The sequence below is a fragment of the Danio aesculapii genome, chromosome 2 (assembly GCF_903798145.1).
Source record: "Danio aesculapii chromosome 2, fDanAes4.1, whole genome shotgun sequence".
NCBI lineage: Eukaryota > Metazoa > Chordata > Actinopteri > Cypriniformes > Danionidae > Danio > Danio aesculapii.
Genome location: NC_079436.1, coordinates 23909646 through 23929496, shown reverse-complemented (window position 1 = coordinate 23929496; position 19851 = coordinate 23909646). Strand labels below are relative to the sequence as shown.

Sequence of the window (19851 nt, the reverse complement as noted above, 5' to 3'; positions counted from 1 at the left end):
GTCATTTGACCTTTTTTTTACGATATTTTTTTTTACAGTGTACAAATATGAGCCTATATGTTGGTACTTTACAGAATGAATATAGAATGTACAGTAGTATAGAATATGAGTGTCCTGCATACAAGCATTTTTAAGGCAGAGATTGTGTCACGTTTTGTAACTGATTTGAAATAATTGTGACTTTATCAAGCAGTTTTTGAGATTTCCCATAAGAACTGTATACTTAGAGGACTGTGGTTTGAGAGGCATCTTAAACATGGCCGCTGAGGGAAATGACTGGCCTTAAAAGAACTTTTGCTTACAGTCAGTCGGCTGTCTGTTGGAGACTATCAAAATAAAGTGTTAACATATATTAAGCAGACAATCTACTAATACTCTGACAACTGCGTGTTGACACACAGTTAATTACAGTCATCACATTGTCAAAAGGCTCTTAACCGTCAAAATGTCTAAACCATGAAGATAATTTGTAAATGAGTAATTGAAGACAGTATTTTTATGTACAGGAGGACCTTATCATTCAAGAAGACATACAGTACCTTCTCTTTTGCCATCCATCCCATCCAGAAGGGGGCGATAGTCTGTCTTCCCAACAGTCTCGCCCACTTTATCATCAAAGCTCTGTGCTTCCAACCCAGCCACAAAATCCCTCTTCATCAGGCTGTCCTGGGCTGCCTTAGGTGCCCCATCTGTGAAGGCATCACGTAAACTAAAGTCCATCTTTCTGTAGAAAAAAGCAAGGTCCGGTCAGCCAAAATAATGATGCACAATATTGGTATCAGCTGACAAAACACTTATTTTTTGAGTTCAAAACCAATTAATTATGCAATATTTTTGATGGTTGGGCCATTTAAGATTTCTGTCATATTTTTCAACTGAGACTTGAAGAAACAGGTCTATTGAGTAATTCCACCCCCTTTTCAAATGTAGCCAATAACATTTCAATTCAGTTGTGCTCTATGAGGCAGATTGTGTGAGATTTAGGGTTGGGTATACATTTACATTTAATCAATTCCAATTACGGCTGCACGGTATTGGAAAATTCTACCATTGCGATATTTTTTATTTTGTGATATGAAAACTATTTCACCAGATAACTTAATATCTCTAATTGGAAAGAATTTATAATGTTAGATCGATTAGGATGATCCTGCTGTGGGAGTGCATCTCCATAATAAACATCTAATAAACCATCTATAAACTTTTTTGAGTCCCCTGACACATTTTTGATGTGGTCAGTGCTATTTGCAGTGCACAGCTATCTATAAATACAATAAAGAAAAAGATACAATTGAAATAAAGTGTTTTATCGTTTCCAGAGTCTAACGGCATTCAAGTACAGTAACTGAATAATAAAAATAAAAATAATTCAATAAAATTAATCGTTGTTAAAGTCACAAATGGTACAATTTCTTATGTCTGAATGTTTTAAGGTCATTATACAATAACTGGCATCAAAAACACATGCAAATGATTAATTATAATAGAAACTCAACATTGCATATCCTGACTATTGTGAGTGATTACATTGCAATATTGATGCTGAAATGATATATTGTGCAGCCCGAATTCCAATTCTGATTCCATTTATTGATTTAAATTGTTGATTCGCAGTGTCGAATCCAATGTAATAAAAAAGTCAAACATTTAGAGCCTGTTCACAGTGGTATTAAGATGCATTATTTTAATTTGATGTTCTGAACAATCGCAGATTGGTCATGTTGGTCGTGACACCTTGCTTGCAACATATTAGTTCATTACAATAGTTTCTCTTAGCTTCGCCATCTTTCTTTATCAATCATAGTCACACTTCTGAGCACTTTCTGTGGTCCATCTTTAAACTAATGTTAAGATTATTATTATTATTCAAGTTCTATTAGCCAGATTGCCAAGTGAAATATAAAATGTGCACACAGGAATTGATATATAAATTTTATAGCATCCAATTCTTGATCTAAGTATCCAATTCCAGAATTTGAATTGATTTTCGATTCCCAACTGTGGTTACATTAGCACAAAACCAGACTTCATTTATACCAAAGGAAAGCATGAATGTGCACTGATGACAAAAACTGTCTGAATTTGACATTTTGAATGTCCTGGTCCCGTTTTTCAGAATCATGGCTTTTTATGATTCCTTCTTACATTGTTACATGTTTACACCAGACACTAGAGCATTTAATTGGTCAGAACATCTGATGAGATGCTGAAGGTGGTTTTACATGAAAATCATTAAAAATCTATAAGTCATAGAAAGTCATAAAACATTCATTTGCAGAGATTTGAGAACCTGCAAGGTTTGAAAGCTCTGAAACGTGAATGTTGTCTTTGTTTTGCCGCATAATAGCATACAGATAACCTCAAAACTGCCATATTATGACTAACACCAAATAACTTTAATTTTAATTTCAAAGATAATAAACTGCCTGCTGTTTTTGTTTGTTTAGTTTTATATAGCTTACAAAAATATACATCAATTGAATTATTTGCCTTTATATTAGTTATCAACTTCCAAATATAAAAAAAGAGTGATATGCCATTTCAATTTATCCTTAGTCAAAACAAAGCAGGCCTAGACCCAATTAAAAGGCACTGCAGCTCAGAGGACATGTATATACTCTCTATATATCCTGCCCTAGATATTCCTGCAGTAAATATTTAATGTCCTACTTTGGATGCCTATATCCGATGCTCGTAACGTTAACAGATAACAAATTATATCTTCAAATAAATGACCAATTTATGGTACAGAGGGGTCAAAGACCTCTCGTATGAAGGCTTACAACATGCAGACAGATGTTCAGACCAAGACAAATCTGATCACGTGACACTTCTTACTGTGCCCATGCTCCGTATTGCAGACATTCTAAATGATGTAGCTAAACTCCTAATAGACAACTGTCATATAATGGGCACTTAAAGGGATAGTTCAGTCAAAAATTAAAATTCTGTCATCATTTACTCATCCTTCAAAACTTATTCGCGTTTCTTCCTTCTGTTGAACACAAAAGGAGATATTTTGAAAAATGCTGGTTGCTTTGATAGGATTTCCTTGGAAGTCAATGGGTCCAAGCAACCAGCATTCTTAAAAAGTGTTCAACAGGGTGAACTATCCCTTTTAGGAGAAATCAATGATTTCATTCATCTTAAAAGTCAGAATGTGAGAGAATTTGCTTTCATAAAGCATAATGGTAATAAACTGTAGGAGTGACATTGAGTGTCAAGTAAACTAAATGTTCTGTATTCACTCAAATCTGTCCCTTCACATATAGACAACCATGTATTATGCATATAAACAGTGTCAGTGAGAGGAATTAAGAAGAGAAAGTCAGAAATTGATGGAAAGACAAAGAAAAGGATAGACAGAGAGCTTGTCATTGTAGGCAGAGTGTTTGTTTATCGCATAAGTTCAACTGTGTCTCATTGTTTCCCTAGCTGCCACACTATCCACATTCACAGCACTCAGATTAACACAATTACACACTGTCCTGCTCAACAAAGGTCCAAAAAAGCAGCAACAGTGTTGCGTGACAAACCCACAAACCGTCATGAACCAAATCAAGTCGTGGTGGATTCTGACAGCGGGGGGCAAATGAGTATAAAGCTGAACAAATCTCCACAGCAGTTCTGATCTATCAAGTATAGACATTAATATGATTATGCAAGTCTGTTCAAAGCTAAACATGGGATTAAAATGCTACTGCCCCAGAACCTACCCAGAATCCATCTCCTCCCCCATGAATCTTCCTCACCCTTGCTATATTTCAGTGCCTGCCTGGTTTTTTCATATTTATTTTCATCACTCATCCACAGCTTTCTCTTCGCATTTCCTTTCCTCATCTTTCCCTTCCCCCTGCTTTTATATGGATGTGAAGTGTAATTCTGTTGATATCCTGATGGTAAGAGGCCCAGCTGGTCCAAAAAAAAAAAAAAAAAAAGAAGGGATTACAGGCAGTGTGATTCCCCCTTGTATTTGTCGGCTGGACTGAATCTCCTCAGTTCCTGCAGACGTCACAATATCCATCTGAAACACTTACTGTAATCACCTGCTACTGTACAGTAGCACACAGTAGGGCTGGGCGATCTGGCCTAAAATCAAAATCTTGATTAATTAAACATTTTTACTCGATTATAATTTATGAAGGATTATTTTAATTATTTATTTATCTTATTTTTTTTGCCCTCATAATAGTTCACTGACAGATGTTGTGCAGTAAATATGAGCAAATATTACAAGTGAGAGATTTTTGAATGAAGGGTGCATTACTTGATTTTAAAATAATTGAAGTAAACACACACTATCTACCATCTATGATTATTTACTGAACACCAACATTGAACAACTGAAATTAAAACACACATTGCCTAAAACCAACAGTCACTTTTTTTCTTATAAAAAAAGTGAAAATAAATAACTTGCACTTTTGGAAACAAAATCTATTATTTTCAGTGCTTTTCATATTATAAGTAGAAAACAAGCAGTATCTTTTCTAAATAAAATAACTCTCGTATATCCTGTAAATAATATTTTAAACTTCTGTAAACAAATATTTTAATGTACATAATAATTTTAATGTAATGGAAAATATGCCGTCTTAAGGCATCTCTGGCGCAGCATTCAATCATCGTCAATGTAGTGCAAAATAAGTCTCAAGATTGGGTCCATCGTCATACTTGACCAGAGATCAGATGTGGCTGCAAAGTGGCCACAGAAGCATAAATCAGACTCAGCCTTTAACAAAGCGGGGTCACGTGACTACACGCGATTGGTAAAGTAATTTTTGATTGATTATAGGTTTTGTATGTCAATTTCGATTACTTTCCGATTAATCGCCCAGCCCTAGCACACAGATTTGCACAGTATTAGACAGTAAGATCATAAAAACAAAGCATAACTACTACAAGCTTTGAAATGACTACTGAAATGTACAGTACAACAGCCTATTTAGTCTTGCTGATAATGTTCATCTCAAAGCAAATCCTGATCTGATTTGCTTATTTGCTGTTTTAGTATAATTTCTATATCCTTAATGCAGTGATATTTTGATTTAGTTTGTATTTTTATATTTCATTTTAGGTGTTCGTTTAAAGTTTTATTCATCTTGTTATTTGATGATGTAATAATTTGATGGTGTGCTTACAAACATGAAATTTTTTTCTTCTCTCAAAAAGATCACTTTTTCACTTGTTCAATTTATTTAAAATGAGCTGAAATAACAATTCTTGAGATTTGTTTTGGGACAACTTAATTGACAATCTTAATTTACGATCAATGTACTTAAATTTGTAAAAACAATTAAGTTAACAATCAATTTGTGTTGGGACAACATGGAGAAACATTTTTTTACAGTGTTAAAAGAAAGTAAAGAGTGTTTTAGTTGAAAACAGTGCAGTGCTTCTCACAGGTTTGAAATATACTAGCGGTGGTAGCCGGATTGAAACACACCTTTTACCCACAGCACATAGTTATATGTGACAATACATAGTTAGATTTTTAACACTGTTTTTATTTATTATGGATCTGTTTTTAACTTTTTCTTTTCAATGGGTTAAAAAAAGACACTTGAAATATTTTTTTTTAAATCCACTATTTTTCTAACTTTTATGCCATTCTGGAGCCATGTGACATGTAAAATCTGCTCCTCTATCTCTGTCATTCAAGTTCAGGTTGCTTTATTGGCATGACATTTTGTACAGTATTGCCAAAGCATTTTAGATGTATAAAATATGTAATATATTAACATCAAATTAATAAAATATACAGCAAATGAGAACTACATGACAGAAAAAAATGAATTAAAACAGACAATATATATAAAAATCATAATAATTGACCCTTCGCTAAGCCCCGCTCTCCTTAGTTACTGTTGCTACGCCTGTCAAGCTTTCGTGCCTGGCATGGCTTTTACAATGTATGCGCTGGTGTCAGACATTGCCAGGGATATAATGTCATTTTTGGCGAACAGGTGAGATATCCGAGAAAGCCAGACAAAAAGGAGTGCAGTATGCATTACAGGGGTATATTCACGACATAATAGCCAACCGATTAGAGAATAATTCAATCAAAATTTAAGCTAGCTTAGCCTAGCCGCCTCATACGCTAACTATTCAACAGCTTAGTTCATGCACAGCAGGAGAGATGAAATTTAAAAATAATCTAATAATAACTAATTAAACCGTGATTTCTCTATTTTAGCCAAAAAGCCTGATAGACTATTGTTGTGCAATGAAATATAGTGTTACTAACCGACGAGGAAACACGCATAGGCAGAGCTTTTACATGGTTCATTCATGGAAAGAGCAGCCAGAAAGGGGAAATTGGTGGATTTGTGCCGAATATTAGCATCATTCTCCTATAACAATCTACAGTACCTATTACTGTCAGTATGTTTGTGTGCTCTTTATAAATTAATGAAAAACAGCTGCTGGTAAAGTATATTGATCGCAAGTGCTCAGTTTGTGATCACATCTCTGTTTTGTTCTGTTGATTTGTAATTTCAAATATTCGTAGCTTGATATAGATGAAAATATGAAGTTCGGTAAAGTTAGCAACAGATTCGTGTTCTCCGGATCAATAACTCATGTCATTATGACCTATTCGCTATTAGTATGACTAAGTTACTATGGCGAAGGCTTAAATGGAGCATTGCTCATAATATCGAGCGAAAAAAAGAATAAGACAGCTGTGAAACATAACCTGCTTTGTATTTTTGTAGGAAACACAGTTTAGATCTGTTTAGGTTAAGAGGTGTGTGAGTTATTCCATCGGTCACTGAATGTGTCAGGAATATTAAAAACAAAACCAACTTAACTCCGCTCCTTTAGCGCTACCTCACACAGCTTGATCCACGCTGGTATTTCTCCTCTTGGGTTTTTGGTTTTGAAAAGGGAAAAAATTCCACCACCCTGTCCAAATTTTTAGGATACCGAGTATCAGATTTGCACAATACATATGCACAACGCTTTGGCCTGTTTCACTCGCTCGAAAGCTTGACAGAGCCCCTGCGCGTAGCTACGGTTGCTAAGCCACGATTGGTGGGTGGTGGTTTTTGGGTGTGGCTTAGCGAAGGGTCAATTACAAGAATAAAACTTGTATATTATTTAAATAAGACAATTGAGTTGATTACCCATTTCTAATGGTGTACAAATATTCTGCAGCCAAATTAGATGCAATTTCATCCTCTCTGATTATTTAGTAAAGTCGTTTAGATTAAAGAATTAATTATTTAATGTCTCTCTCACTCTCACGGCTGTGCCCATAAAATTACAGACAGCTTAGAAAACGAAAGCAAAACCAAATCCTGGACATTTTAGTAGATTTAGAAACCTCGGCAAGATGCAAAAAGGTGTGCGTCTCTATGGGTCTGCAGAGCATGTGAGACTGTCTGTGGGAGGGTTGACAGGTCTCGTGGACACAGAATAAGCAGTATAAAATGAGAGATTTTCCACTACTTAATCGCTCGCATATGTTGTTTTATATTGGCCGGATACAAAAAAGTGTAAAAGTGTATCATAATATTAGTAAAATAAAAGTTTGTCACTAAATATACTTGGGTGGCGGCTAATATACATGGGCGGCCCACCCAAGAAAAGCCTATATGTGGGAAGCACATAAAAATTTAACTTTAATTTAATTTGCACTAATATAATTTTAGCAATTCAGCTTAGTTGACAATTTTATTAGTTGTATCTAAAAATACGCACACTCTTGCTTATTCATAGTATTTACTGAAACAAGAAAAGACCAATCTCCAGTTTTTCAGAGAGAATAAAGCATGTCATATGGCAGGTCATATGGTGTGGTCTCCTAAGGCTTATTCATCAGACCGTGGTAAATGAGACACAGGTACATCCCTGCGCTTTTCCTGCTCTAACTCTGACACGGCCCTGTGTCCTGCTGTGATTCAGCAGTTTCTTTGCATGATGTCACCAGCCCTGGCACAGACTGGCATCTCACAGAGTGCCATCACTCTGTGTTTTGGAGGAGCACTCTTGTTCACTTAAATCACCCATTTGAGTCAAGAGGCCTGAACACAGCGGGTGAGTGTACGGGTATTTGTACAGTAAGTCCAAAAGTCAGAGACTATACTGAACCCTTGGGATGCAAAAATCTCATTTGAAATATACATATTTAAATTCATTCATTCATTTTCTTTTCGGCTTAGTTCCTTTACTAATCGGGGTCACCACAGCGGAATGAACCACCAACTTATCCAGCATATGTTTTATGCAGCGGATGCCCTTCCAGCTGCAACCCATCACTTGAAAACACCCATACACTTCCATTCACACACATACACTACGGACAATTTAGCTCACCCAATTCACCTATAGCACATGTCTTTGTACTGTGGGGGAAACCGGAGCACCCAAGGACCAAGCGAACACAGCGAGAACACGCAAACTCCATGCAGAAATGCAAACTGACACAGCCGAGGCTTGAACCAGCAATCTTCTTGCTGTGAGGCGACAGCGCTACCCACTGTGCCGGCCTATATTTAAATTTTAAATGAACAAAAATGAAGGACTCTTCACTATTTCTTTATTGCAAATCAAATAAGTAACTTTTTTTAAATGTCAGACGTTCTTCCACGTTCTTCAAGCTACTTAGAGATGAATTTTGACATCAAGATCATCAAGTCATGCTGGGAAACATGATCATCAGGTTAAAGCTCAGTAATACTAAAATACCCAAAATCATGATTTGTGTCATAATTTACACACCAACATGTTGTTTGTTCCTCACCTACATGACTTTCTTTCTCTTTTATTTATGCTATAAAACATGTTATGTTATAAAAAACATATTTATGCTGGGGAATCTGTTAGCCCTAATATGGGCGCAATGTGTGGTTTGCAAAGGCCCTCATCGACTGATGATTGTAATTGATATTTCATATCTACATTTTTCATCATCAGAACAGTGTGCTCATACTGTACATTTACTGGTGATGTCACTGTGCAGGAATTATGGGCTTATTTGCTTAAATTTACATTTATCAGGGAGCGGCTATCAATATACAACAAAACTCATATTATTTCAACCTATTTAAATCCAGGCTCCTTTTTACTTTCACACTCATATGTTTACCGTTAGGTAGTTTGTTGTTGTTCTTCTGCTTTTTACTTTTAGTTTCTGTTTTTGACAACTAATGGTCAAATCCTGTGGACAATGCAAAGAAAAAAGTCTAACTTTGCAGCTTGATGCAGTTTTCTTACTCTTTCATGGCATATATTAAAATGTGTTTAAGACGAAATATAAATTCCGTCATAAGTTAACTACAGTTGAAGTCAGAATTATTAGCCTCCCTTGGATTTTTTTTTCTTTTTTTAAATATTTCTCAAATGATGTTAAACAGAGCATGTAAAATTTTCACAGTATGTCTGATAATATTTTTTCTTCTGGAGAAAGTCTTATTTGTTTTATTTCGGCTAGAATAAAAGCAGTTTTTAGCTTTTTCAAAATGAATTTTAAGGTCAAAATTATTAGCCCCTTTAAGCAAATTCATTTTTTTAATAGTCTACAGAACAAACCATCATTATACAATAACTTGCCTAGTTACCCTAACCTGCCTAGTTAACCTAATTAACCTAGTTAAGCCGTTAAATGTCACTTTAAGCTGTATGGAAGTGTCTTGAAAAATATCTAGTCACATATTATTTACTGTCATCATGGTAAAGATAAAATAAATCAGTTATTAGAAATGAGTTATTAAAACTATTATGTTTATAAATTTGTTGAAAAAACCTCTCTGTTAAACACAAATTGGGGAAACAAGGGGGCTAATTATTCTGACTTTAAGCTGTATATAGAAAAATTATATTATATAATTGTTTTAGTATTTTAAGATAAAATATAACTTTCTAACATGTTTACAGGAGCATACCGCTTACTGTGTGTGCTATTTTGTGTATGTAGCGGAGGCCAGCTAGTGAAATGCTAGGACCGGTGGGGTTACATTGGTGTCGTGACCCGGATGGGAGAGAGGTTTAGGGGGGTGGGTATAGCGGAGACCAGCTAGTGAAATGATGTGCAGGTAAAACTCACTTTTCTGACCTCTAAAAGTGCTCTAATGACAGATGCTAGCAGCCATGTTCTTTAGCCTCCTTGTTAGAGCGACCAAGTCCCATGCAGAAGGTGGCTGGTTCAATCCCAGCTCAGATCGAAATACATGGTTACAAACTCTGCTACATGCACATGTGGTTCCAGCTATTTTCCCATGAAATAAATATTTGTACAAACGATTTCGGTGAATTATGCTTTAAAAAAAAACAATCATACATAGATTTCATGCTGAGTGTTTTTTTCAAAATATCTGTAAAAACCTCAAGCAATTACACAAACAGATGCGTGTTCTCAAATGTTTCTCCCGCCAAATAGTCCAAAATCAAGTCTGACAGAAGCACAAGCTCTGTGGTTTAATGCAGAATGGCCAGCTCACAAGAGTTTTTTGAGTAGAGACGGGGCTGGCATTTGGCAACCATTTGTGTTGCTGTGTAAACGCTGTATTCCAAACATTCCTGTATGAATGCACACAGAACGTGGGACGGGGGTCTGGCTCAATGTGTCCCATTGTATGCCAAAGCCACAGATCATGCGGTTACTGGCTGCCACTCATTGTGACAGGGTTTATGTATCTGCACCACCACCAATCTCTGCCTATCTCCTAGTAAAAAACTGAAGCATCCAAAAATAAGGCACCTTCAAAGTGTCAAACTACTGTTAGCGTTGCATCATCTAACCTGTTTGTATGCTATTTTTGGCAGCGCATAATTTTTCAACAAAGTATGATCTCATACATTTCTCACCCCAATATTGCAATCGGCTTACATCATCGTCCTAAAAGGGGAGAGTGCTGTTGGCCCCCCTTATAAACAGCCTGCCCATGGACACAGCACAACAGCGGAGGGGGGGTGTCTATGCGCATTAGAGTCAGAGGCCATCAGTGAGGGGAACGAAGATTATGTATGACGGGACACGGGGCATCACAACAGGCCGGCAGGCCCTGACCTGACACCCCAGAATCACAGCAGTCCAGAAAACAGCATGCCATCTTACTGAGCTTCCCCTTCCCAGCAATATATGATGACACTGAGTTCATCCTAGTTCATTAACATAAAATCCATCTTTTAAAATGTATTGAATTATTTATGTGTTTTTTTTTCTTAATTTTTTTTAAGTCATAGAATATTTATGAAGAAGAATCTAGAAGTTGTGAAGGTCAAACGTCTTATATAAAATATCACTTCTACTTTAAGTAAAGATGGCAAAAGTTGGACATTTTTATATTCGGGATGTTCAACACTGAAAAAACTTTTCAGTCTTAAACTTATTTGTAATGTCACAACTATCATTTATCAATAATATTAATGATACAAGTTCTATAGTGTGTTAAATGTATATTTTTTGTCCTATTAGGTCTATATATAGACCATTTTGAGGGACGTAAACAAAAAGAATTGTCCTAACATATTTCCTGTTTTACATTTTTAATTTTCTATAGCTTCCAAGAATCCAAAAAGAGCCACATATTGATAAATAATGTTATGATAAATATTTTAACTTAAAGTATGATTGAATAACCTCTAGTTACAGTTATGAAATATTTTGATAACAAGCAGGAAATGTTCATGGGAAATTGACATGACCACATCGAAATAGTACAGTACCTGCTGGAAAATGTCACATACATCAGATTTGTGTGTCCTACACTGGTCATTACTGGATTCCTACTAGTCTGACATCTAGACATCTAGTCTAGCATCATCTCTCAGCTTAATTCTGACCACAGTTTGGTCTAGTTAGAAGTCATATAAAACAGTTACCATCAGAAGCTTAACAAATAGCACAGTTCAAATTAGGCTGATGCAATTTATCCAGATTTGAATTGCAAATTGAAATGATAATAATTAGAACTGTTTTAAAATGAATCACTTTTTAATATTTGCAAAGATGTATGTTTTTTTGCAAATGACCACCAGATCAATACAAGTCTAAAATAATATTAAAATAATATTAATAATGTTGCATTAAATAATATTCCACCAAGGACAATAACTATAGTTCTACACATCTGAATGAATGGCAGAGGCTATTCCATAATTAGTGATAAAGGCACAGAGAATTACTTTCACAACATTTTTTTTTCATGCGATGAATGATTTAAGCATCAGTTATGAGAATCATGATATCTTAGGGCTGGGCCGATAAATGATATATCAAATCGCAATAAAATTGATGTCAATAACAATGATAAGCTCTGGACGTTTTTTACTCTGCCAATTACACAGTAGAAATGTACAACAATGGGAATCTAAAAGTGTGTTGATATCGAATTTTCGGCCACCAAGATGTAGAGATTTGAGATTCGATACATTCGAGATGTATCAAATTTCTGGCCAAAAATATGTTATGCCATTTAATGGACCCTCTAATTTTTGTGGCTTCAGTCATTGTTGACGTACTTTTTTGAATCTGGAAGCATTAACAACTTTAATCAAAATATATATTGTAATCATTCAATATGGAAAATAATTATCGAGAATGCATTTTTGCCATATTGCCCAGCCCTGTTATGATGTCTAATATTTGTATAAATGCAGTCAAGTGAGACAGTTTTAGAAGGTAAAAAAGATTTAGATGACAACATTTGATATGTGATGATGAAATCAGTCCACTGGTTCATTTAGTTATGCAGTCACATACTATGTTAAGGCAAATTACATTACATTTTTGTTCCACACTAAGGTATTTATTAGGTAGATGTGTTTCAGTCATAGTGTATTCTCACGTCCTCTTATTCACTCAAAAAAGATTTTTCCTGCTTGTTCAAATTACTTATGAAAAATTTACTTAAATAACACAATACATTTTTTTGGACAACTTAATTGTTTTATGTTCAATCCATCTAAAGTTGTTAAGTTAACTTAATCGTTTTGTATTGATACAACATAAATAAATAAATAAAGAAAAAAAATCTAAACTCAGCAATTTATGGCATCTTGGCGCTTCCTTTTAGCATGTATTTTTATGTGACAGCTCGAAATTTGCATGGAAACAAATAACTAACGCAAAAGTACAGTAGCTGACAGCCAATCAGAATCCATCTTGCTTTAAAAAGCTTGAGCATTTAAAGTCACAAACAACTAATCTTTATATTGTTAGTGTACAATTACCATTATCAAGTGGTGTTAAAGAGATAGTTCATCATTTACTCATGCTACATTTGTTTGTCCAATTCTGTTTGAGTTTCTTTCTTCTGTTGAACACAAAACAAGATATTTTGGAGAATGTTGGACAAAACAGCCATTGACTTGATAGTACTTCTTACTATGAATGTCAACGGCTGCTTTTTTCCAACATTTTTCAAAATATCTTGTTTTGTGTTCAACAGAAGAAGACGTTTAGAGCCACTTGAGTGTGTGCAAATGGTGATCAATTTAAAATCTTTGGGTGAACTATCCTTTTAAGAGACTGTATATCATTAGCACAAGATTATGTTTGGTAGGATACATTTTAATGCATTTCCTGTGATCATTTACATGATGAAGCACAATCACACACACACTATGATGATGTCAGACAAATGAAAACATTTACAGAATGACAATGACCTTTGTGCCATCATTTACTGTTTCATTGGATCCTCTCATAGTTTTTAGAGGTGTATTGATCTATAAACATTCTAGTCTCGGTTTAATAATACCTAATCCTGCTTCACCCTACAAGCGAAAATAATAAAATACAACAAACAAGAATACAGACTCATGAGGGACACCTCCTTGTCCTTCACACCTGGTTTAACTGAATAAACACTACTGTGACATTTGTTGATGCTCTGTATGCACAGCAAACAAACCTAGTCATAGTGCAATAGAAATAACGTGCAATAAAGATTTAAGGGGGGTGTGGTCAGACTGTCCATTTACAATCCAACACTGCAGAAGATCAAATGAGAGAACGGGGTCACAAGAGACTAGCTCTGTTTCATAGAAAGACGACTGACAAATCTCCCACGACCAAAAAGCATCCACACATGACCCTCAAAGTGTCCTTTTCGGATCGTGTGCTCCATTTCAATCGCATTTCACAGAATGACGCATGTGCATGAGGATGTAGATGGAAGAGGTGCACTGCAGAGAGGCGAGCACGCGATGCTCACAGGCACCAAACGCAAGGATGGAGGAGAACAATGCGATGCGACGCGCCCATTGTAATAGTCCAAATTATGATTGTTTATTGTAAGAGGCGCGTTTTGGGTTGATTTTTTGTGGTTTATTTTTAATCGTCTTTTACAAGGAACCTCACTAGAAGTCACCATCACACAACGTTAACACAATAAGTTATGTAACTGTAGTACTTTTCTAGAGATGTATGCTGCGGAAGACACCTGTCCAGAGCATCCAAGCTGCGGCAGTGCCTAAACAAAGAAACTAAGGCAGGTCGACATATTTGTGAACGTTTGGAAACGAGAGAGCGATGATGAGTCACCCTGTATTTACATCGCATCCTCCTTTCGCGTGGCGGGACTGCGAATGTATCAAAATTCACGGTTTGTTAGCTATCAATTTTTGACCTCGTTACGCTTAGACTTTAGTCCTGCACATGGTTTGATGGTATTGGCTTGTAGTGAAGTGGTGAAATGTGAAGGCTAACGACAATGTCAAAGCGCACTTACCCGTTGTTGTTTTTAAAATTGAGTGCGCTGTAGTGTTGGCCGATGTGCACACTGTCAGATCCGCCCTCTCGTACAGTTCGCCTCTGTCAGAGCAGGGCGACGCCCCGCCCCGCGTACAGCTCGGCCAATCGCTATGCAGGAAAACTGCTCTCGTTCTCTTTTTCTTGTCACAGCAGCACTGCTGCTCCTGGACAGAGGTTTTCATCCTTTAAATGCCACGGACCCCTGGTTATTATCCTACTGTGAGGGACCACCGTTCTAAAATAAAATTGCATCTTTGTATAAAAACACGCTTTATACTTATCTGGACTGCAGTTTTTATTAATTTATTTACTTGTTTAAATGAAATATGTATTATTCATTTTATTATATATTTCATTTTATTATTATTTTTTAAAATATATTTATTTTCCCAGTGATGGGTTGCAGCTGGAAGGGTATCCGCTGTGTAAAACATGCTGGATAAATAGGCGGTTCTTTCCGCTGTGGCGAACTTGATGAATAAAGGAACTATGCTGAAGGAAAATTAATAAATGGATGAATTTTTATTTATTTTGTTCTATTTTGTTTCTATTTATTTTGATCTATTATATATATTAATTATATGACGCAATTTATACTTTGAAAAACGTGTATCATCTAAAACTTTATCATGAAGAAGATATTTCGATTTATTTTATGGTTTTAATACATTTTGGAATTATTTTGTAATTCTACAGACCCCATAGTATGAGGGACCACCATTCTAAAATGTAATAGTCATCTTTATTTGTTGTATACAGACTAATAATTCATTCATCCATTCATTCATTCATTCATTCATTTTATTTTCAGCTTAGTCCCTTTATTAATCAGGGATCACCACAGCGGAATGAACCGCCAACTTATCCAGCATATGTTTTATGCAGCAGATTCCCTGCCAGCTGCAACCCAACACTGGGAAACACTTGCATTTGCATTCACACACATAAACTACGGCCAATTTATCTTATTCAATTAATCTATACCGCATGTCATTGGATTGTGTGGGAAATCGGACCACTCAGAGGAAACCCACGTGAACACGGGGAAAGCATGCAAAATCCACACAGTGCTGTGAGGTGATCGTGCTACCCACTAATATGTGTTTTTTGTATTTATTTTGTGTGAGAGTATTGATGGACAGCTAATGGAACATGTGAGGTTGATGGCAAATGACAGGCAGGGACTTTCACCAATATAGCAACAACTGTGCGGTGATTTGGGCATCAGACCACTTGACATTGTATCAAGGAAAATCAGACTGCCTGATGTGAGATGTGATACTCTTGTAGTTTACTGTCCTTTATGCTAAAATCCATTTGAATTCCCCCCGATTGTAACCTCATACACCTACAGTATGACACCTTTACACAAATAGGCTGAGGGTGTAAAAGAGTGTCAAGTGTTGTGGAAGGATGTAGTTCCTCTATTGTGTTGTTTGTCCGGTCCTGGAACATGATTAAGCAGCAGAGTTGAGGCCCTAATATAAAAATATAACAATAATAGCCTTTATTTTTTTAAGTGGGTGTGTCTCTTTCTGCTGGTTTCCCATTTCACTAAACCTTTCTTTCAGGATCATCGCTTGAATAAACAATCCAGTATATTGTACTTCCTACTGTATACAGTACACTATATTGCTCCTAAAGATACATTGAGAGATTGAACAGTATTTATGATATGCTTCTATATTTGGGGTTTTCAAGCTTTAGGAGGGCCTTTTCCTGTCTGCCAAAGCGGGAAGGGTTGGTCTGCATTTTGGCTGCAGTATTATATCCTATTGCAAATTATTCAGCGTGATTTGTGTATACACATACTCAGAGTTGTTTGATTCTGAAAAAAACATATAAAGGATAATTCAGTTTATGTTTAAAAAGCAGAATGATTCTCAATACACCCACTGTCCCAATACCCACACCTGTATCTTGGTCCCTTTGAGGGTGAATGTACATGACAGGAAGTGTGCAAGACTGTATCTGGTCCAACATTTTTCAAAGCTCAGTGTCATTAATGCACAATAAATCCATATTCAAGAGTTCACACTTAGCTGATGATTGATTTTAAAGCAAGTTTGGCATGCTGTCCTGGGAGAGAGCCCTGAGATCATAAGATCCTCGAGCCTGGGATTACCTTTCGTTTGCAGGGCACTAGGGGAGTTTGAGCTCAGGTATGTCTCGAGAGCTCCCCTGCTTATTGAGGGCTGATGACAGATTATAAATTGCTATATAGAGTTAAACTGCTGGTTAAGAGCTCAACTATAGAGCTAATTTAGATTGATCAATTCACTTATATTGCATGTTTTTGGACTGTGGGAGGAAACCGAAGAACCTAGGGAAAACCCATGCAAACATGGGGTGAACATGTAAACTCCGCACTGGCCTGTTAAGGACTTGAACCTGTGACATTCTTGCTGTGAGGCAACAGCGCTAACCACTGGGCCACCGTGCCACACTATAAATGGAAAGGTGGAGGAGTAGGGGTGGAAGGGAGGATTCTTCAAGGCGAAGGAATTTTGGTTATTTATAGTGAGTTAGGAATCATCTGATTGGTGGATCATGTGTTAGTTAATGCGGGACCATCCGTGATCAATCATAAGCACGTGATCCTCTTGAAATTAGTTTATACAGTAAATAAACTTCACTTAACATCCAAATGGCAAACTTCGCATGTACTTGCAGTCTTGCATACTCCTTTTGCATACTTGCAAAACTTGTCCAAACTATTTTTTTCAAAGCATTTCCACGGAACACATATACATTCTTAAAACCACAATATTGAGCAGGTGTCCCATTCTCTGTTTATAACAGTGCTAGCAAGAGCACCATTTGAAGCTGATATCCCCTCAGTGTGCATTTCTACTTAGCCCCCAATGAGATCCAATTATGAATGGCACACTAAAATAGAAGTTGTCCACTGTCCTTTGAACTCCATTTAGTTTAGTTTAGTTTAGCTCCATAATTAAACACTTTTTAATTGTCCGTAATTTTCAAGCAACCCTGAAGACAGTTATATTTCTTAGGTGTGTGCGATTATGGATGGAACTAAACCAAGGATAGTGGCCCTACAGTAAACTCTTGTGGTATTCTGGTGTGTTCAAATCATGTCAGATAAATCCTATTAACAAATTGAATGGATATTAAATGTTATTATATATTAAATGGATTTAAATTGTGTTATATATAAAAGCAATGGCACCCGATAGAAGGAATATTCTCCATATTAAAAGGAGTTTTTCTCCTAACCAACACCTCGAATTGATATATTAGAAACAGCTTCTAGTTCTTGCAGCTGAACAACAGAAAACTAACAATGATCCCCCAGGTACACCTCATGTGCTTTATTCAGTGTTAAATGCTAACGTGAGTTTGAATGCCATTTTACATAACATTTATTGCCATACTACTGAAAGCAGCAGCAGATAGTTCACTTCAGATCTTGAAAATAAAATAAACCATTTAAAATTGAACTTTAACTGTGACTCTGCAAACCAACACATATCAGTGAATCAACATCTACATTCAATAATGTTAAAGAGGTTTAATATGTATTAATTAGATTATTAACCTTACCAATTTGTGAGTAAGTGCACATTCTGTGCTTCTGAATGACTGTATTTAAATGTCTGTTGTGTTCTACCTGGTGCAAACAGCCAAATTGCTCACCGTATCTCGTCACGTATAGCATGTTGTTAGGACACGGGGTAAAAATGTAACTTGTTCACCTAATGTTTACAGTTTATTTGCTAATTAATAACCTCATGTGGAACTCATTTCGAAGTCTGCTACTGTCCACCGTAGGTGGCATTTCAGTCATGGACGCATGCTTTGAGAGCCTTTCTGAATGAATGAAGGAAATATGTGATTTTCCAACAAGGCAAGCCGGGTGCTGAAATATAATTGGCTAAACTGGAATTGTGTGGGTTAAATAACCAAAACAAACACAGATATTCCGGCACAGAAAACACATTTTCAAAGCAGAATATCTGATTTCAGCATTGTTTTTCACATAAACAAGAATGTTCACTTAAATATCTGCTTCAGAGTTGGGGGCACGTTAGTGAGAAATGCAGAATCACTGATTTACAGTAGTAAACATTTGAAGTGGATCAAAAACATTTTTCAAAATTGTCCTAAAAATGGGTGTTGTTCAATAGTTTCAGGATAACTTTGATGAAATGTTTTGATCCACTTCAAATGTTGACTGTATACCATTATGTCTTGTTTTGTGTAGATCAGTAAGTGGAATTCATGGATGCAAACTCTTATGCTTTGACATTGACAAAACATAACTAATATGAATTCTTTGCTATTCAATTTAAGCAGAGTTATCTGTTGTATTTTCTTATAATTTATCAATAGGTACAACACTGTCTTGTGCTGACAAAAGTAACTTGAGCAAACCTGATGTCATTATGACTTGTCAATTCTTAAGGAATGTTTCAGGCGGACTTAAATGCAGCATTCCTATGAGTTCACACATTCGTGAGAAGAATCAAAAGATCACAAAGGGTTAGGATGCCATTTGGAAGTGTGCCACTACCTCTAATACTGCTTCAAAGTAGTATTTGGCCCAATCCCAAATGGCACCCTAAAACTTTACGGTCTCCCTTGTTATGGAGTCCACTTCTGCGTGACGTACTTCTGATTGACTGTTGGGGAGAAGTCTGGCTTGGAGTTCACCTCAGTGCACTCTTGACTGAAGTATGCATCGAGGTAACACCACAGACACAAAGGGGGCACTTACAAGCACCCTTCTGAAAACTGAAATGATGAATGGGAAACCTTACAGACTTGCTGACTCAGTGAACATTTACACACAATGATTACGGTAAGTTGGCAAGACTGTAAGTGCACATGAAGTGTGAAGTTTGTAATTGGGCCTGAGGTGAGCTCTTTGTAGACTTCTGCCTGACAATCAAAGGTGAATTATGTCATGAAAGTACAGACACAGAAGAATACTGCAAAGGTTAAGGGTGCCAATATGTGATTGTGCCACTGTTTGTATAGATCTTCTTTAGTTGTTTCCCCATCAGTTATGTATATTAGAGATTTATGTTACATCTAATGTTAATAAACAAAGCTTTTTTCATGACTTTAATTTTATGCGTGTTACCATACTGGTGTTTAGTAGCTGTGTGAATGACACTGAGCACCTT

General features: G+C 36.2%; 1 protein-coding gene across 4 annotated transcripts in view; it reads right to left on the bottom strand.

Annotated features, from left to right (window-relative positions):
* map4l (microtubule associated protein 4 like) overlaps positions 1 to 14717 on the bottom strand; it is a 74402-nt gene extending 59685 nt beyond the window's left edge. For all 4 annotated transcript variants that reach the window (XM_056475498.1, XM_056475515.1, XM_056475506.1 and 1 more), the window contains exons 1-2: positions 14679 to 14717; positions 540 to 724 (exon numbers count right to left, since the gene is read on the bottom strand). In XM_056475498.1, coding sequence (XP_056331473.1) covers positions 540 to 720 — 181 coding nt within the window. In that variant the 5' untranslated portion in view covers positions 721 to 724; positions 14679 to 14717. The remainder of the gene's footprint in view (positions 1 to 539; positions 725 to 14678) is intronic.
* Between the last annotated feature and the right edge of the window lie 5134 nt (positions 14718 to 19851).